Source organism: Eutrigla gurnardus (genome assembly GCF_963514095.1).
Source record: "Eutrigla gurnardus genome assembly, chromosome: 21".
NCBI lineage: Eukaryota > Metazoa > Chordata > Actinopteri > Perciformes > Triglidae > Eutrigla > Eutrigla gurnardus.
Window position 1 is genome coordinate 2,676,857 of NC_139932.1, and position 21,568 is coordinate 2,698,424.

General features: G+C 42.9%; 1 protein-coding gene across 1 annotated transcript in view; it reads left to right on the forward strand.

The window, feature by feature from the left end:
- Positions 1–536: 536 nt before the first annotated feature.
- Positions 537–21,568, forward strand: part of myrfl (myelin regulatory factor like) — a gene marked incomplete at its 5' end in the record, with an annotated part of 49,540 nt that continues 28,508 nt past the window's right edge. The window contains 5 exons of the mRNA XM_084038810.1: positions 537–707; positions 18,315–18,399; positions 19,254–19,347; positions 19,827–19,888; positions 20,599–21,016. Of these exons, the coding sequence (XP_083894936.1) occupies positions 537–707; positions 18,315–18,399; positions 19,254–19,347; positions 19,827–19,888; positions 20,599–21,016 (830 nt within the window). The remainder of the gene's footprint in view (positions 708–18,314; positions 18,400–19,253; positions 19,348–19,826; positions 19,889–20,598; positions 21,017–21,568) is intronic.

The window sequence follows — 21,568 nt, forward strand, 5'->3', positions numbered from 1 at the left end:
CGGTAATTTCACGCAGCGCGAACTGCGCCTCCGTCTGCGCGAACCAAGCAGAAGCCGACGACTCCCAGAACTCTGGGAGTTTCAAAGAAACAGCATTTGTCGCCATAGTTGTTCGGTGCGTCTCTGGAATGCGTCCAGCAGACAAACGTCGGGGTCACCAGTGTGGAAATTGTGATTTAAGACAAGAAGAAGCAATTTCTCACGTCGACAACGCAACGGCGTGTCATTTATTTTGTCACTCAAAACCGTTATGAACCAACATGGCGCTGCCCGCGATATCAACAAACCCGGTAGGCATCCTTAAAGAGACAGCGTCCCTAATACTGGGACGAGCTAACACATTAACATGTCACGCGGAACGCACGTCAGATCATAGTAAAACAACAGCGTAGCGAGGGAAATACATGTCAACATACATTATGGTGAATTATGTCAATATGTCCACTACAGTATTCACTTGGGGATAGTCTGCAGCTGGGAAAGATGGGTAATAGAGGTCGGGCTGAAAGGACTGTTATTTCACATCATTTTTAAATATGATTAATGACTTCATCAACTACTTCAAAAACAGCCTGAAGAATCTGGACCAGGAGAACATGCAGAGAGCGTCCATCCAGATGAATGATTTGACCAACCTGCTCAATTTCACCTTCCTCAAACAAGACATGTTCTTTGTCTTGCACCTCCTAGATGAGGCTGCCCAGGAGGTCAATATACTGCAAACAGTCTAATCTTCACCTTGTCCTGCTTTGGCCAGAAGTGCCCATCCATGCTGCAGTTTTTGGTCCCTAAAAAAGTCCCTGCATGTCATGTGGTCAAGGGGAGTATTGGAAGAAGTGGTGTGCAAGAAAGCCTCTGTCAGCCATAATGAAAAAGGGTGGGCTGGAGAATGTTACAGTGAACTTTCTTCAAATATACAGACTGCACATACCTTCCTCCCTATGTCTTAGCATCTAGTGAGTGGGGTAATTGCCAACTGTGGACTGATGCACCCCCAAACTACCAAACCCATGGAAACTGACTGCATGTCCTTCATTAACCCAGGGTTGCCAACTCTCACGCTCCCGGCGTGACACTCACGCTTGCCGTGACAGCGTGAGATTGATGGTGAAAGCGTGAGTGTCACGCCAGGAGCGTGAGACTTGGCAACCCTGTTAACCACATGGAGGACATGGCGATAAAAATGGCCTTTGGTGTGTAGAATGGAGTGCTGAAAGACTTTCCCCCTGTCCTGAGTGCAAAACACTTTTTTTGACAAGGGCAAGGTCTTCATTTGCTGAAGGCCTGTCCCATGATTGTCCCTTTCTGGCATAGGGACAATAGCCTTGGGATAAGGACAGTCATCAAGCACACAATGATTTACCTTAATGGTAATGCTTGGACAATCACAAGCATTGTGGTGGTCTAAGGCAACATGGATGACATATCAATGTGATCTAGCCTTGAAGAACTGCATTTGAGCGGATTTTCTCTTAAAAGTAAAACTTTTTACAAGTCCAATTTTTGTCCTTGAATATGAACCTTTTTACCTTATACTTAGTATAAGAATTAACTACAATTGCTATCTGATTGTTAACGTTGCACTTTCTTGCAGAAAAAGTTGCAAGCACATGAACTCACTCGAATTTGGCTTTGCAAAAGGTGATTGTTTTTGTCACTGAGCTAATGGGCCCTAGTTTCGTAGACCAGGCGCAGTCAGCTTTCAGCGCACCTGCGCCGCGCCGACGGGGTGTGTCCGCCGGGACTTTGCAAGTTTCGTGCACCGCGCAGACTCGCGCAGGCACACCTCCCGTCTCGCCCACCGGCGCAAGTGGGAAAGAGGGAGGAGAAGAAGGCGTGAGTGGGAGACGAGGCGGAGACGAGGCGTGGACTGGGATTAATACAGCCGATTCAGATCTTCACCAATCAAATGAGCTCCTCTCCTCACCTTTAATGCGTTAGGGGAGGTTCAGTGCAAGATCCGTCATTTGACAACCCGATGACAGAAGCAGCGCCGCCGCTCCAACCACGCTAATCACGCGCTGTGCGCGCGTATCATAATAATAACAATGCCCATATTATAAAAAACAGGAGAGAGAGAGGGAGATGTTTTGGTCCGAGAGGCTGAGTTTCCGTTACGCGTGCCATCCGCCTTTGATCTGACGTCAGATGTGACGGGACAATCTATATAGATATAAACTCACATGTTGATTCAATTAGTTGCATTAAATAGTGTTTGTTGTGATTATTTATTGCATTTAAATGTGCCTGGAACTGTGGAAACCTGCCTGTGAGGTCTCGGTGACGTGTGCGCACTGCGCGCCATCAGCCAAACTTCCACTCCGCCAGCTGTGATTCGCATTGAAAGAATGGACTTTATTTACGCCTTGCGCCTTGCGCCGAAAGTAGACCAGATTGGAGCTGGCGAGCTTTCAGCGCAGTCTCGGCGAGGCTTTTTGCCACGAAACTTCCACTACGCCAAGCTGAATCTGTGACGCCTCCCCCTGCTGCGCCGCCACACCCATCTTGGCGCAGGCGATCCACCAAACTGCCAAACTGACGGTGCGCAAGGCTGCGCGGGTCGAAACTTGCATTGCGCCGGCTCCGCCATCCTGCGCCCGCCCTGCGCTGCGCCACGAAACTAGGGCCCAAAGGCTTTAAGCAGGAAACAGACAACGCAGCAAACGTCTTCTCTTTTATAGCGCTGAACAAATTATTCATGAATTCAATGTATTCGCTTGTTATTTTCTTGAGTTATCTTATATATTATACAACTCAAGAAAATAATGAAACCAAACTAGGTGCAGCTCATTAACATAAAATGAAACACACCGGTCTAACGAAACAAATCTCTATCCTAAATAAATCTTCCATTAAGATGGTGAACCCCATCATTGTCATTGTGGCAATCTAAGCATGGTGAGGTTAGCATTTCCCTGCCGTACCAGTGATTACCTTACCACGCCTGTAGATTCCTGAATTGTCCCATATCATATTTGAAGTCCTTGAACTTCTCTTTATATGTTGTTAATCAGGGTGATGGCGCATATAGCAATAATTTGTTTTCACTACATTAACTTCATGATCTCTAATTCCACTCCATGCTTACTTATAGGATATATTCTCTTGTACATACAGTATGATACCCACCTCAAGTTTTGAACATTGTCTGACCTTTGGTTTATATGTATAAAAATATTCATCGCCCCTCCGATCCCTTCACTGGCTTCCTGTAGCTGCTCAGGTTCTCTTCAAGACATGAGTACTTGCATACTGTGCTGCTGGAATAGGCCTAGCTTACAATCAGGGCATGAGTAAACCCTACACCGCAGCTCGCCCACTCCGCTCTGCATTAGCCAATCGGCTTGCTGCTCCCTCACTGCGAGGAACACCTAGTCACTGGACTAAGACACCACTGTTTGCTGTCGTGGCTCCTAAATGGTGAAACGAGCTTCCCATCGACATCCAGACAGCAGAAAGTCTACACTTCTGTCCCCACAGGCCAAAAATGCACATCTTCCAACTGCACCGTGGTTAAGAAGATTATGGTTTATTTGAATCAATTAAAAATAACTTAATTTTAGCTCTTCTGGGTTCTAATGGTAGAATGCACTTATTGGAAGTCACTTTGGATAAAAGCGTCCAATTCATAATGTACCAATTCAGACAATGGGGTGGGGATAACATTCTTTTATTCAGCAACACTTTTCAATGTAAGATTTTCTGTGAATTTACTTCGAGTTGATCTGAAAAGTTTAAAGCGAACTCGTTAAACCACCCCAGCCCCCGAGGCTTTGTGCAGCTCCGCTCGGTGCATAGTAAGTAGCTGCTTCTGCACAAGAATGGCTGCGTTTAAATCTAAACGTGTTTGTTCTTTCTGGAAGTGAGATGTTTGCTTAAACAGCCTCTGGAGTCAGAAGTTTAAAACGCATCCAGAGTAAGAGCAGCCCTCCTCTTCCTGCTCGGTAACTGGAAGGCTTTTTAATGAAACCTTGCCGGTGTCACGCCAAGGTCTGTGAGATATTTCATATTGTTCTCTGGTGGAAACCTGGAGCATTCACACATTTCATTCTCGCCGCTGCCATGGGCACTTTAAAGAGTCAACTGATGTGTTCATCCTCCTGGAGATCAGATGGATCTCTCGGAGAGTAGAATGGTGGAATGCATGTCAGAGCCGAGGATATTAGCTGTCAGTCAGTCTCCCTCCGCTGAGCCGGAGAAGAGGCCATGTAATGACCAGAGGGAGGAGGGATGAGACAGGCTTAGCAAAAAAGGATAAAAGCAGTTTGTCCGACAAGAGTTGTGGCACACAGAACCAGATCTGTCCAGTCCTTGAATGTTGCTACAAGAGGAGAGAATATGAGAACACAGAATGTTCTGGAAAGCAGCCACAGCAACCTTTTCTCTGTTTAAAGACACACTCACCCACATTGATGTCCTTCTATTGCTGGCTATCACACTAGGGGCCAGAATGGTATTCATTTATTCAAATATATAATATTTAAAATCTGAGTGCGACATCATGCCTTGTTAACTTCCACACTTTTCCATTTATAGAAAATGACAAGCTATTTACATTGTGTTGATAAGCAGCAGGTGCTGCATAAACTGTACAACCTAACAGTACCTTATAGAGGCTTCTCTGCCACCTCCATCAGAGGATAAACTTTTTGTTAAAAGCCTGACTCCTTCCCTGGAAAGATTGCCGTGCCAGCAAAAATAACTTGCAGATATAGAATAATAGAAAGAATACATTTCAGATACATAGAATAATTTATGAATCCAGCACTGCTGTGCAAAATTTTCAACAATTGGATTAAAAAACTGGGTGAAAATCTTTGCAGGAACAAGCCAGGCTCTAGATATTTAGATTATCATATTAATTTGTTTATATATTTTTTAATATTTTCCTGTTGTATATAATAATTGTAAATTAAATTGTACATAAAAGCATAGTAATTCATATTTATTTCATGTGGTTTATTTTTCTGTGTACAAAAACAAAATTACACATAGGAAACACACATATGTGCCTTTCTTTAGGTCATGAGAAAGATTTTGTTCAGTTACGGTTTCTAATCATTTATCTGCAAATTATAGTAGCATAGTAGACAAATACGGTAAAATGTGAGAACCCTGGTGTTTGTCATACCCCTCTTCTTCCCTGTACCTTGTAAATACCATCTGTTTGTACCGCTGTTTGAATTTGCTCATGGTTGGACATTGTCTGAGCTCCTCCGCTAGTCTTCCACAGTTTCACTCCACATATTGAAATGCTATGTGAGGTTTCCATGTTATTTTTTCGTCCATAATTACACCCAGAAATGTATTTTCATGTACCAATTTTAACACCATCTATCTGTATTATTGCTTGAGTGTTCATTTTACAGTTCCCAAATAACATGAATATGGTTTAGTTTAAATTTAAAGATAATGTGTTTCTATCAAACCACCTCTTTAATTTACAGATTTCTTTAGTGATACACCCCAGAAGCTCCTGCAAATTATTCCCTGAGCAAAACATGTTTGTGTCATCTGCAAATAGCACCAATGTCAATATATAAGAGACGTTACATATATAATTTATATATAGAATAAACAGTTTGGGACCCAGCACTGATCCCCGGGGGACGCCACAGGCAATGCAATGAGCTATAGTCTCCCAACTTCACAAATTGACCCGGCCCTTTAAATAACTCTCAACCCAGTGCAAAACTATCCCCCTGATCCCGTACTGTTCCAGTTTATTGATTAATATGTCATGATTGATTGTGTCAAAGGCTTTCTTGAGATCAATGAATATTCCAATTGCATATTGTTTATTTATTACTTCTATTGATTCCATTGGTCTGAATCCGTACTGATTGTCAGTGAGTTATTTATGTTTGGCTATGAATTTGTCTAATCGATTATTGAATACTTTTTCTAGAATTTTTAAAAATTGTGGTAATAATGAGTTTGGAATGATAAATTACAGATGAAAGTTAGTGTTTCTGAAATCCCCTCAATTACCTTTTTCACAATTTTCATATCAATGTTGTTGCCATCAGTAGATGTTTTATCTTTACATTTATTTACAATATCAATTATTTCTTTCTCTTCCACTGCTGTGAGGAACATTGAGTTAGTGTTTCTATCTTTAAGATTATCATTCCAATCCTGTGATGACGAGGAATTTTTTCAGCCAGGTTTGGTCCAAAACTCACAAAGAACTGGTTAAAGCTATTCACTATATCCATCCATCCATCCATCCATCCATTGTCTTCCACTTATCTGGGACCGGGTCGCGGGGGCAGCTGCCTGAGCAGGGACGCCCAGACTTCTCTCTCCCCGGACACTTCCCCTAGCTCCTCCGGGAGGACCCCAAGGCGTTCCCAGGCCAGCCGGGTGACATAGTCACTAAAGCGTGTCCTGGGTCTTCCTCGGGGTCTCCTCCCGGTGAGGCATGCCTGGAACACCTCCCGAGGGAGGCGTCCAGGGGGTATCCGATACAGATGCCCGAGCCACCTCAACTGACTCCTCTCGATGTGGAGGAGCAGCGCCTCTACTCCGAGCTCCTCCCGTGTGACGGAGCTCCTCATCCTATCTCTAAGGGAGCGCCCCGCCACCCTACGGAGGAAGCTCATTTTGGCCGCTTGTATCCAGGATCTTATTCTTTCGGTCACAACCCAAAGTTCATGACCATAGGTGAGGGTAGGAACGTAGATTGACCGGTAAATCGAGAGCTTCACCTTTCGGCTCAGCTCTCTCTTCACCACGACGGACCGATACAACGACCGCATTACTGCAGCCGCTGCACCGATCCACGTTCCATCCTTCCCTCACTCGTGAACAAGACCCCAAGATACTTAAACTCCTCCACTTGAGGCAGGAACTCCCCCCCGATCTGGAGGGAGCAAGCCACCTTTTTCCGGTCGAGAACCATGGCCTCCGATTTGGAGGTGCTAATCCTCATCCCGGCTGCTTCACACTTGGCTGCAAACCGCCCCAGGGCATGCTGGAGGTCCTGGCTCGAAGGAGCCAACAAGACCACATCGTCCGCAAAGAGCAGGGATGAAATCCAGTGGCTCCCGAACCAGATCCCCTCCGGCCCACGGCTGCGCCTAGAAATCCTGTCCATAAAAATAATGAACAGAACCGGTGACAAAGGGCAGCCCTGCCGGAGTCCAACATGCACCTGGAACAGGTCTGACTTACTGCCGGCAATGCGAACCAAGCTCCTGCTCCGGTCGTACAGGGACCAAACAGCCCTTAGCAGAGGGCCCCCGACCCCGTACTCCCGAAGTACCTCCCACAGAATGCCACGAGGGACACGGTCGAATGCCTTCTCCAGGTTGGGCAAACTCCCATGAACCCTCAAGCACCCTGCGGAGGGTATAGAGCTGGTCCAGTGTTCCACGGCCAGGACAAAAAAAAAGCATTGTTCCTCCTGAATCCGAGGTTCGACTATCGGCCGAATTCTCCTCTCCAGTACCCTGGAATAGACTTTCCCAGGGAGGCTGAGGAGTGTGATCCCCCGATAGTTGGAACACACCCTCCGGTCCCCCTTTTTCAATAGAGGGACCACCACCCCAGTCTGCTAGTCCAGAGGCACTGTCCCCGACTGCCACGCGATGTTGCAGAGACGTGTCAACCAAGACAGCCCCACAACATCCAGAGACTTGAGGCCTTGCCACCGGGGAGCCTCACAACACGTTTGGGTCTGCCAAGTCTGTCCAGGTTCCTCCCCTGCCAGCGGATCCAACTCACCACCAGGTGGTGATCAGTTGACAGCTTAGCCCCTCTCTTCACCTGAGTGTCCAAGACATACGGCCGGAGGTCAGATGACACAACCACGAAGTCAATCATTGACCTCCAGCCTAGGGTGTCCTGGTGCCACGTGCACTGATGGACACCCTTATGCTTGAACATGGTGTTCGTTATGGACAAACCGTGACTAGCACAGATTCCCAAAAACAGAACACCACTAGGGTTCAGATCGGGGTGGCCGTTCCTCCCAATCACGCCCCTCCAGGTAACACTGTCGTTACCCACATGAGCGTTAAAGTCCCCCAGTAGAACAATGGAGTCCCCGGTTGGAGCACTCTCCAGTACCCCTCCCAAGGACTCCAAAAAGGCCGGGTACTCTGCACTGCCGTTTGGCCCGTAGGCCGAAACAACAGTGACCTATCCCCGACCCGAAGGCGCAGGGAACTCTCGTTCACTGGGGAAAACTCCAACACATGGCGGTTGAGCTGGGGGGCTATAAGCAAGCCCACACCAGCTCGGTGCCTCTCACCGCGGGCAACTCCAGAGTAGAAGAGAGTCCAGCCTCTCTCAAGAAGTTGGGTTCCAGAGCCCAGACTGTGCGTGGAGGTGAGCCCGACTACCTCTAGCCGGTAGCGCTCTACCTCCCGCACTAGCTCAGGCTCTTTCCCCCCCAGTGAGGTGACATTCCATGTCCCCATGGCTAGTGTCACCATCCGGGGATTGGGTCGCCGGGGCACCCGCCCAGGACAGCCACCCAAATCGCACTGCACCTGCCCCTTCTGGAGAGCGGGCCCACGTCGCTCCTTCGGGCTGTGCCCGGCCGGGTCCCGTGGGCAGAGACCCGGCCACCAGGCGCTCGCCTGTGAGCCCCAACCCCGGGCATGGCACCAGGGTGGGGCCCGGTGACGCCATTCCGGGCGACGTAAACATCCTTGTATGTTTCTTTGTCATAGGGGGCTTTGGAACCGCTCTTAGTCTGACCTGTCACCTAGGACCTGTTTGCCTTGGGAGACCCTACCAGGGGCATTAAGCCCCGGACAACATAGCTCCTAGGATCATTCAGGTGCTCAAACCCCTCCACCACGATAAGGTGTCGGTTCAAGGAGGAGCTATTCACTATATCATCCATGTTTTCCATTCTGATATCATTATCTATGAAATACTGAGGGTAGCATTGTCTAGAGCCATTTTTGATAATGCTGTTTAGTATATCCCATATTCCTTTAATATTTGTTTTATTTTTATTTAGTATCTCATGAGGCTGCACGGTGGTGTAGTGGGTAGCACTGTCGCCTCACAGCGAGAGGGTCCCGGGTTCGACTCCGGGGTCGGATCCGGGTTCCTTCTGTGTGGAGTTTGCATGTTCTCCCTGTGTGAGCGTGGGTTCTCTCCGGGTTCTCTGGCTTCCTCCCACAGTCCAAAGACATGCAGGATGGGGATAGGTCATTGGTGACTCTAAATTGTCCGTAGGTGTGAATGTGAGCGTGAATGGTTGTTTGTCTCTACATGTTAGCCCTGTGATAGACTGGCGACCTGTCCAGGGTGTACCCTGCCTTCGCCCAATGACAGCTGGGATCGGCTCCAGCCCCCCCGCGACCCTGAATACAGATTAAGCGGTAGACGATGGATGGATGGATGGATTTCCTGCAGAGTTCATGTGACCTCAGCAGACAAGGTCGTTAGTTTATGACTCCAAGAGGGGAGGAAGGGGTCTTCAACATGACTTGGGAGCAAATGGTGAGGAAGAGCTAAGGTGTTATCCTTTATACTTCAGACAGAAACAGAGGAACGCCGCACACTCAGCTCCAGTTGCAGAGAGTTTATAATAATAAATAAATAAACTCTCTGCAACTGGAGCTGAGTGTGCGGCATTCCTCTGTTTCTGTCTTCAGTTTTGTCCATCGCCAGCACCTCCACAACCCACGGTGTGCGTTGCTTCTCATCTGAACATCCTTTATACTTCAATCAGGGCTCTCTGTCAAACAAAGGTGTTAAATCAGTTTCCAGCTGTGTTTAGGTGCCACAAAGTCTGGTGTCTCCAAGGTCTGCGTCCTCCCGACCTTCGGAGATGCGTGGAGATGTTCTTGACGCTCTGGGGTTTCATAAATTCTCTAACCGGGCAGCTTTTGAGGCAATAAAGAGGCCTCACATTCCATCCTAGGTCAGTCGTTGTTGTTCATCAATTGAATTAATTCTGAGAATTGTGGAGCTGTTGCTCCTACACAAACTACAAAATAACAGGAAATCAAAGTTACAAAAACCAAGATCATGACAATTTCACATGGAAATAAAACATCTGGTGTCTGAAATATGTTTACATCAGCTAAAATGGTTATTGAAGGGAAGAAGATATTCTCTTTGTGTTTGGTGTGAACACAGCTTTACACTATACACCGCTCAGCAGCAAACTTCAGTTAGACTTAGTTAGCGACGAGCTGGTGAACATAGTAGAGCATTTAGCAGCTAAAGAGACACATTTTCCCCCCCAGGGTTTGGATGAGACCAAAAAATAGCTAAAAAAGAGAATATTGGACATTCATCAGGCGACACAAACACAAAGAGTCCTGATGAATCATCTTGTTGATCTGTTGCTGCTGAATGTGGAAACAAGCAGCCGTTGTGATAAGTGATAGATGTTGTCCTTTATCTACACAGTCGTCTGTGGACAGACATTAAGGGGAGCAGAGTATTTACTCATGACGTACAACAGATAAGGATCTTGTAGTAGGTGTGTGTGTGTGTGTGTGTGTGTGTGTTTAGTACTTCTATCTTTACGAGGTCCATTTTTATCCCCATAAGAGGACATTTTACTTATACACACACTCCTTGCCGAGTGTCAGATGAAAAGGTTGATACCACACAGTTAGCTTAGCATAGAGACTATAAACAGGGGGAAACAACTAGCCTGACTCTGTCCAAAGTTTAAAAAGAAAATCCTTCCAGGGAAGTTTGACATTACCCTCCCCAAAACCACAATTTTTTTGTTTCTGCATCTTATTGGGAGTCAAAATTTGAGTTGCTGGGAGGTGAATTCTTGCATTGCAAGAAAACCCTCCATTGAAATGCTTATTATATACCGCAGAGAATACATCTCCCTAAGTTACAGACATTTCCTTCAACCCTAAAGGATAGATTTACAGAATGTCCTCTGAAAAAACTGAACAACTCTTTCCAGCTTAAACAATACTGAGAATACTTGACACCGCAGACAAGAAGAGGAGGAATTCATAAATAAAAGGAAATACATCTCATAACTAAAATCACTGAACACTGGACCCATATGGAAGACCTCTGTGAGCTAATATCAAACTCTAACAACAGATGGATTTTACCTGAGGATGAGCAGCTCAGATAAATCTGACTGCTCGACAGACTGACGGCCATCTTGGAGAGAAAGACAGGTGTGTTTGAACGAATGTGTCTTCTGCTGTTTGATCGTCGTGTTAATGCATATGTAATATATTCGGAGTTTTTGGTTTATATTTGTAAGTTAAACCTGAGCTTTTATGATAAGTCTGTAACTAAATCAAATAAACCAAAATGGGTTAAATAATGAGGGAATTTGTGAAAGCAAGGCAGATCATTTAAGAAAAGCAAAGCAGATCATTTAAGAAAAAAAATAGAATATTAAATGCCAGAAAATATATTGAGAATCTGAGGTAAAATGCACTTTTTCTAAGTTTGGCGCTTTGTGTGTTGAAACCATTGAATGAGTTTCATCGTTGGGTTCACGACAAGCAAGAAACATGGTTTGAAGTAAAAATGTGAATTAATGATGTGCAAAAATGGTTGATACACACAATCAAAGGTGATGACAAAACTGATCCTTTAAGTATGTTGTCACAAGTTGAAAACAATGATGAAAATGAGGTCATTGATGATGTTCTCAAGGACAGTATGCCAAACATTCTAGTGCCATCAGCAGGAAAACCAGTAGTTCCACAGCATCTGCATGCATTAAAGCAGAAGCTGAGAGAGCTGCACTTTTTGTCACTCCAGCAGCTTTAAAGGAGAACTGTTCACTGGAAGAGCAAGAACAAGCCAAAATAGCTTCAGCAACAGCTAAAATCACAATCCTTCAAGCTTCAGACATAAAAGGTATCCTAAGCTTCATCAACTGGCATGAATGAAGGTGAAAACATAGATATTCTGATTTTATTACCTTTAGACAGAGCAAAGCTAACTGTTCCCCACTTTTTCCAGTCTTTAAGCTAAGCTAAGCTACAAATGTAGTGCCATATTTGCGGCTTCCTTTTTCGTTTTAGGTTTAAACGTTAAGAGTGTTGGGAATTAATAAATGTCAATGAAGGTCCTCACAAGTATAGAGATTCTGTGTGTGCACTTCCTGTAAGATGGTTTATGGCTTCATCTCACACACACACACACACACACACACACACACACACACACACACACACACGCGTGCACACACACGTACACACACACACACACACACACACACACAGGTGCGTGTTATACACCTGCATCAAGTGTGTGAATGTCTTTACCTTTTTCCTGTTCAAAGCTCAAAGTCCAGACAGACAACAATCCACAGACACCGCAGACAAGAAGAGGAGGAATTCATAAATAAAAGGAAATACATCTCATAACTAAAACCACTGAACACTGGACCCATATGGAAGACCTCTGTGAGCTAATATCAGACTCTAACAACAGATGGATTTTACCTGAGGACGAGCAGCTCAGATAAATCACTGACTGCTCGACAGACTGACGGCCATCTTGGAGAGAAAGACAGGTGTGTTTGAACGAATGTGTCTTCTGCTGTTTGATCGTCGTGTTAATGCATATGTAATATATTCAGAGTTTTTGGTTTATATTTGTAAGTTAAACCTGAGCTTTTATGATAAGTCTGTAATAAACTTTGTAGCAAAAATACATTAACGTCCCCACTGAAACCTATTATAACAAATTTTAATCCTACAGCCATTGCAACATTAAATAATTTATTATCGGCAACTATGCTGCCAGTTTGTGCTTTTAATGATCTTTTGATTTACTCAAAAATCTGCAGCTTCAAATCATTTTCACCTTTTTTTTCTCTCTGCCAAACTCAACTAAAAAAACAATATGTTTACAACAGGATGTAAACAGTAATATAAATATTTAATTCAATTTGGTAATGTAACCTTCTTTAATGAAGGTACACTAATAATCTTCTTTAAAAAATGTTAATTCCATAATAAATTCCGTTTTAAAATTTCCTAGACCTATATCCAGATTTGAATCTTCTACCAACAACAGAAAATGGTCTGTGAGCCCTTAATCAACAATAGTTTCTCTCTTTTTATATAAAAATAAATTGATCATAATAACCAATTCATCTTTAAAAAATGTAGATGTGAAAATCTAGTTGGTGAACTTGATTTACCCTTTAATTTCTTGTTTTTTTTTTTATTATATTAACAATACAGAAGCCTGCTTTTGTTCACAATGTTTTCTTTTATTATGCAATGCTACAAATGTTTTAAAGCTGCAACGTCACATCAGCATCAAGGACAATATTCATCAGTAATACACATTTTCCACAAAATTCAGCCTGCTGATTTTGGTATTTTTGGAACCTTGAAGACATTAAATTGAAAGTAGGGTTCTGTTGGTTTGACTTTTGACCCTGAATGCAAGAGATTTAATACTGATTTGATGTTACTTAATTAAATGTAACATATTTGTCAATAAATAGATTTTTAATGGATCACTTCATAAACGTATATTCAATTTAGATAACAGCTTATTTTGGACACACCGACCAACGTTGATTGATTGATTCTTCCTCATGGGGTTTGGTTTGAGTAGTGCGCTACAAATCAATAATTACCATTTGTTTTGACTTTGTTTGCAATTTTTTGGGGGGTAAATCCAGGCTTGGTAGCTGAAACGGAAACACAGCTTTGATTTGATTTGACTTGACTTTATTGCACGTCCGTTTCGTTTGTGAAGAATGCTGATAATATGTTGGACATGCCTACGGAGGCTACTGGGGCTCAATGGCTTATGACTTGGTTGACTGTCGACAGGCTAATGTCTCAATGACAATTCGGAAACTAAATCACATAAACCAAAATGGGTTAAATAACGAGGAAATTTGTGAAAGCAAAGCAGATAATTTAAGAAAAGCAAAGCAGATCATTTAAGAAAAAAATTTGAATATTAAATGCCAGAAAATATATTGAGAATCTGAGGTAAAATGCACTTTTTCTAAGTTTGTTGCTTTGTGTGTTGAAACCATTGAATGAGTTTCATCGTTGGGTTCATTGCACGGTGGTGAACGACAAGCAAGAAACATGGTTTGAAGTAAAAATGTGAATTAATGATGTGCAAAAATGGTTGATACACACAATCAAAGGCGATGACAAAACTGATCCTTTAAGTATGTTGTCACAAGTTGAAAACTGATGAAAATGAGGTCACTGATGATGTTCTCAAGGACAGTATGCCAAACATTCTAGTGCCATCAGCAGGAAAACCAGTAGTTCCACAGCATCTGCATGCATTAAAGCAGAAGCTGAGAGAGCTGCACTTTTTGTCACTCCAGCGGCTTTAAAGGAGAACTGTTCACTGGAAGAGCAAGAACAAGCCAAAATAGCTTCAGCAACAGCTAAAATCACAATCCTTCAAGCTTCAGACATAAAGTGTATCCTAAGCGTCATCAACTGGCATGAATTCTTACATGGAAGAACTCAACCATATTCAACTTTCAAAACCTCTCAACCCATATGACAAGGGAGTAGGATCCTCTTTCAGGAAACTCATTAAGGCAAAGGAGGGAGCCAACCCCACACAATACAAAATTATCTCACTGGGTGCGCGTCCCAAGGAAACAACTGTTAAACTAAGCCATGATGCTCATGTTAACCTTGGTTACCAACATTAACCTGATTTGCCTGAAACAAAACAGCAAAGTCCAGACTCTTCCCTGTTCTGGCGCCTCAGTGGTGGAACGAACTCCCGACCAATGTCAGGACAGCAGAGTCACTTGCCATCTTCCGCAAAAGACTCACCTGTTCAGACTTCACCTCAACTCTGCATAGGATGACCCCCCCCCCCCCCCCCCCCCCCCCAAAAAAAAAAACACTTCTATGTTCTTATCGTATAGCACTTTGATCATATTACTGATGTACTTAAGGTATCCTTGCTGAACAGCTACTACTCTACTCAGACGAGAACACTTCATTTCTATTTTTTAGCTCTTACTTTATCAGAAATATGTTGTGGTTTCTTTCTTTCGACAAATGTACTTTATTGTAAGTTGCTTTGGACAAAAGTGTCTGCTAAATGCCCTAAATGTAAATGTAACATGCTCTCTCTGTTTCCTATTTACAACCATTCCTATGACACCCCCGCCAGGCTAGGAAAGGCCAAAATAAAATGTTTCAACTGCCCAAAACAACCAAATATTAGTGATACACCGATACCGGGTCCTCATGTACTCATACTTGTACTCATAGTACTCCAGTACAACCTCGTCCGATACCACTGCAGCAACGTGATGTTAACCTCTCATCATTGGGCCTAATAAGCCGCCCAGCTGCCACAATAACCTGATGAAATACATGTTAAATCATCATTTATAGGCACCTGCAGTATATGAAGCTGAACAGTCCAGTGAGTCTCCACCACATCAGTTAAATTAGCTGTGAAGTTGTCAGCTGTGTATTTGCTGATAGAATCTGTCAGGGTTTCACCAACGTACTACAGCCGATGTTACATTAGCAAGTGTCGATCGAGAGAATGGTTGTGTGTACAAATAGGAGGAACCTCAACACCCTAAGCATTAGTGTGTTAAATGGCTCCTTTGTTTATATTAGTTTGAATTGTTGTGCCTGTCGTTAACAACTGGGGGCCCGTGTGTAAGAGCAATTTCTACCTTTGTTTGCCCTTGTGTTTATTTGGATGTAATTCATTAGTCAACTACAATGTTACTCTATTTATAGATGATGGCTAATTGTGGCCAGGTGGGTTGCATGCTAGGAAAGCAAACCGTTAAAGGTGGTTAACTTACCTAATGTGTGTGTCATAATGTACCTGGTTGTAAGATATTATATACGGAAACAATAAATGTAACGACAAGTAGTGAGGTAAGTTCACGCCTGGTCCTCATTTGTGACACGTCAAATAGCTGACGTGTCTGGACATTGTGTTTACAGCTGATGACATACAGCACGCGTCTATTGAGTTTTTACAAAGTAATTCAACAGTAATTCAACAGTTTCAACAAGAAACTTTATCTTCCACACTTGTTCTATTGTATGTTTCTTCTCCAACCACACAAAGTTTTGCATAACGGATCATTACATTACTTTTATTAAAAGTTTACACTAACAACTGGAAATGATTTAATAGAAAGTGTACAAATTAATCGGTGTGTCCGTTTGTCCTACATGTAGTAACAATTCATATTTTTCTTTCTAAGAAATGATTAGGGAACAAAGAATCAATAACATGTATGTTCATACCTAAGAGGTTACAGGTGACACTTTGTATCAGTATCATGTTTTAACCTTGAACCCTACATCACTATCAGATGTCATATTATTTCAGCATCATAAACCTGCTAAAAGTACCAATAACAAGATGTGTAAGTACATTAGAATTGTGAGTCATTAATTGCCAATCGGTTCAAGTAGAGAAGTTGCAGAGTCAAAAAATATTGCAAATTATAGATTAATATTTAAGTAGGGGGTAGTTGATATCTTAGTCAGCCAACCTTAGGGTTTCCCCCTCCAAAGGGTCACAAGATAAATCTGAGATCATTTATGGGAGTGAGAAGAAAAAGTTGTGCTACACAACCCCCAACTGAGACATCACAGTGGGGCCAAACTTGTTTAATTTTTAACACATTGGATTTTTTTTTGCAGATAAGGTTTTTTATGTAAAATGTAAAAAAAACTTGAAAGGATAACTATAGTGACTACCATGTTCTGATTCAATTCAATAATTATATGTTGGGGCAGCACTCACTGATGGGTGAGGTTCCCATTCATTACATGATTCAGTTTAGAGCTAAATTAATTTGATTGCAAACCTGTGTGGTGATATGATGGCTGGTGAAGCAACTGCAAGCGTTAAAGAACGTCAACCGTGCATGATTAGCCTGTCTGTTACACCTGTTCCCCATATAGATTTCTTGTTGTTAAGATATGAACAATTACATTAAAGAGAATCATTAACAAGTCTGATATTCCTCTTTGTTCTTTATTCTTTCTTCTCTCAGTCAGGGTTTTAGTAACAACATTGTGTTTCCCCTAGAATTTTTTCCATTCCGGGGGTTCCCACTAACGATCGTTCAGAGGCATAGCAGGCAGTCAATGTATACACACAAGGACATTATTATTTATTAAGCTTAGGCATGTATTGAATAGAAATAAAGGAAATATTGCAAAGGCTCCTGCAGTTTTTGGGAGCACTTTTCAACTCTGCCCCCTGGAGTAATTGTTCCAGGAAAACAGTCTGGGTAACTGCGAGTTCTCTCTTCAACACAATGTTCAAAAGTCCTAATAAAGGAAATACACTGTATTGAATCATCTAATAGTCAAGTCTCTTTGTAGTCAAGTAGTTGACATTTGCGGTTACACAAGCACTGTGGTGATTTCATTCTGGCTTTGCATGATTCCACAGATTGCATCTTGGTCAACTGTATTTTGCACTGATGAAGTGTTCTGTGCAGATTGAAGCCTGTGTTGTTCCTGTGAAGCTACAGACCTGAGAGATACTGGCTTTTGAGGCTATGAAAGCATTGGGAGACTCATGCCTTAGAGTAGTTGTGTGAGCCAGTCCAGTGCTTTGTTGTGAGTGTAGCCTGAGAGAGGTATCCTTTGCTTGTGAGGTTCCATGATGTTGTACTTGGTCTTTGGAATGTGCTTGCATATGTACTTCGATATTTACATCATGTGTAGCTGAATGGTGCTCTTGAGCCTGGATACAAAGTCTGGGAGTAATCTTTTATCTCAAATTCCTTGCTCTTTATATGTCTTTTGTTCACATAGGAACTAATTCCATTAGAATGGGCCTTTCCTCCAACATCACTGCCTTCCAGCATAGAAGGTCTTGCAGTAGCAGTGGCTAATTTTGTATCAAGCTCCAGTTACTCCTTTATTTTCCTAGAAACTCCCCACCCCCCATGCATGATTAGCCTGTCTTACACCTGTAGACACACTAATCTAAACTGCCACCTTTGGCCACATGGCTTGATGAGGCTACGACAATAATCAGACATTCATACAAAGACATAAATTATGGCTACTACAATAACTGAAGCAATCAAATAAATGAAAAAATCACATGTAGAAATGTATGTAGTGGACTAATAATTGTAATACCTGATTACAGGTAGGCTACTTCAGAAAGACAAAATGAGCAATATGTCCTTTTTTATTTGTTGTGGGAAAGACAGTTTTTACCCCTTTTTTCCTGTTCCCTTCTATTTTATTGTTTTTCTGGTTTATTATTCTATGTTTACTTGGTTATATATATAATAGTCATTCATTTATTCGTTCATTTTTCTGTCCTCAGCTCTGCAGCAGCAGCTCCAGCAGGAACCCTCCTAATCCCTTCTCACTTTCTAGCTGCAGCGTTCCCTGCTGGGCAGCATGGAGTCTGGAGCAAGCCAGGTGCTTGGTGAGAACGAGGCGCTGCAGCAGTTCTTCCATGGTGAGCTACTGAACATAATGTGCCATTATATGCTGTGTAATGTACTTGAAGTCATGTTTAGACTTGCAATTGTGAATTACACTTTATTTTTATATTTTTGAAAATCCTGCACAGGTAAAGCTGAATTGCAACAGCTTCTTAAATGTTATTTTAATTAGCCATTAAGGGGTTGAGGAGTCCTTCAGAACATAAAGGGGGGGGGCTAAACTCTGTAGACACCGACAATATTTCATAAATCATGGCGGAAATCACCACTATTGCTATTGCTGTTGTGGAATTCCCAGATATACCGGCTTATCATCCTGTCTGAGTTCATAACACCCAGAGGTGCTCAGTGGATTTAATTAAGCTGTATTCAGTGTGAATTGAAAGCCACATATCGCCTGGTTTGTTTTCGCCTTGGTTTTTGTTTGCCGTTGTATGTACCACAGTCTCTGGTTTGTACTCATAGATTAATTTGGTGTTTTTATGAAATGTAAGATACTATCGTTGAGCTCTGGGAGACCACAGTTTGTTCACACTAAAGGCAACACAAATTTGTGTGAACACAGCTGATTGTCTGCCGCAGTGCTGGGTGAAGCTGCGTGTCAACTGGAGCGGCCAAAGATGGCACTGTTGGTATCGATACTTTTGCACATCAGTATCTAATGTGATAGAAATCTTTGAATCTGATTATTATCTGAGTTTAATTATTTTTTGAGAATCCTACAAGGTAGTGGTCCTTTAGGATAATGTTTCCAGGGGTTCTTGAGGAACTTATAATTGTTCTTGAAGAGCATTCCTTTGTTTAACAAAAAAAATCATTATTTAAACAAAGGATTACTATGTGTATGTGCGTTTGTGTTTGTACGTAGGTCAAGATGTGAGTGGTGTGTTGGACAGTTCAGTCACCGTGGATACGAGCATCCTGGAACAGTACCTTAGCAATGACATGGACCACAACACCATGTAAGATTCACCCTCACATGATACCATCACTTTCCTAAAGATAAGCTCCTTACAATATACAATACACATGTTATTTACATTTTAGAAAGTTATAAAGGGAATATAGTACTTCAGTAAAAATGGAAAATGTGAACAATGAAAAATAACTTATAGAAGAGATCATAAGAGTTACCATTAATAGGGCATGATCCTCATTACAAGACGAACACACATACAGCATTGACCTAATTAGTTATTGCCTGAGGAAAGGTTGTCAACACAAACAAATCTTCAGAAAGAGATCTCATTACAATACAATTAAACCTTGTCAAACACCAAAACCATGTCCCGTAGCACCAAAGAAAAATCATATTAGAAAAATAAAGCATTTTCTGAATTGAAATCAATCAAATCAAATATATTTAGTTGGTGAGTTGCCAGCTGATGACCATTGGGGTAACCAGATATTCCATATTTATTTGTCTGTTTTTTTTCCCCAGTATGCTCCCTGAGTCTCCTCCCGACTCCAGCTCGGAGACCTATTCACCTGCACAGATACCAGGTACTGTTGCACAGATGCAACCACTACATTTTCTTCAAGACAGGGTGTAATTCAAATATACATCTTTATGCCTCTGCGGGCAACTCTACAGATCACGGGAATTCAATTTGAAATTAATTAATTTCTGTTAAAAAATGTAGCTTTAAATGAGGATTCTTAACATTAGTATAGCAGAAAACACATATTAGCTCTGTAAATATTGAATGGAGTAATGTCTACCTGGGCACAGAATGAAGTCTCCCTCTTTGAGTTTTGTTATCAGACCTTCTTGCTTTGTTGACACAGTCGGGCTGGCTGTGCATGCTTTTAGTGTATGTCCGTGCATATGTACGTGCCCCTCTAGCTAGCTAACGGCTGCTGCTCTACATTGCTCTCATATGGCGGTTACAGCTGATAACGCCGTCTCGACAGGGTCATGATTGAAGCGTAGCACCCGCCCTCCAGTTCCCATCCAGGTAAATACGTTTAGCTCTGTCAGCATGTTGCCGTAGTTTGTACTGTTAGCGCTGTTAGCATCTTTAGCTACAAGCTGCCGGCCTCAGCGTCGCCATGTTGAGAGCTGTTGAGAGGCAATCAAATCCTTAGTAATTATGTACCTTAGAATGCTGGTGTACAAAAATGTGGGCTGACTTATGCAGTGGCAGTGTTTATGTCTCTGGTTGAGTGCGTTTGTAAAATGGTACGTTAAAATATACTTCTCTGATTGGCAGATTTCCGCTATGAGCCGTCCTATTGGTCCCACCAGCAGACAAGCCAGGAAGTGTTCCAGCCAACACAAAGGCCTCCCCCCTCGTCACCCTGTTGCTTTAAGGATCGAGGCTCCGCCTCTGCCCACCATGAGCTGCTGACCCATGATCAGCTCCGCAGATTGGGCTTCACAAACACTTATATCAAGTCTGGAACTTCACCTGCCCCCTTGCACCAGCACACACACCAATCCCTTGAACACAAACACTACCTGAGTCCAGAGAGCTGCTCACAGGTTTACAGCCCTCCCACATCTCCTTCCCCACCACTGCCCCCTTCAACCAGCTATACTAAGCCCTGTGTTGATCCGAGCATAGTCCCAAATGTGTCAACACCCCCTTCAACCTACCTGCTGGACTCAACCTCCACACTGCACACCTGGTAAGCAGACTTCCAGTATTGTAGCATTTTTATGATACACTCAAACGGCAGGTTGTAATAGTCATGGTTATAACAGGAAGGAAAAAGTGAACATGACACAGAAAGCAGACAGAAGTAACTGCATAGGATCTTCTGGAAAGGCACTCCAAAGCTGAGGAGACAGCAGTGAAGGCTCTGGATAAAGACTAGCTACTAATCAAGGAACAGCCTGGAGATCCTTTCCAGAGTCCCTCAGGCTGTCCAGTCCATATGGAACAAGGGTTCACAGATTTATTTGGGACATAGTTAAACCTAGGCTGTAAGATTTTGACAGCCAATGAGATTGAAATTGAGTGATTGCACTCTGGCAAACAGGAATTATAGTCACCCAAATGGGAATAAAAGCATTGTTCCAGGGCAGCCGAGGATAGAAGAAACCTCATTTTGCAACCCTGTCTCCAACAAAATAACTTTCCATCCATCCATCCATCCATTTTCTTCCGCTTATCCGGTACCGGGTCGCGGGGGCAGCTGCCTGAGCAGGGACGCCCAGACTTCCCTCTCCCCGGACAC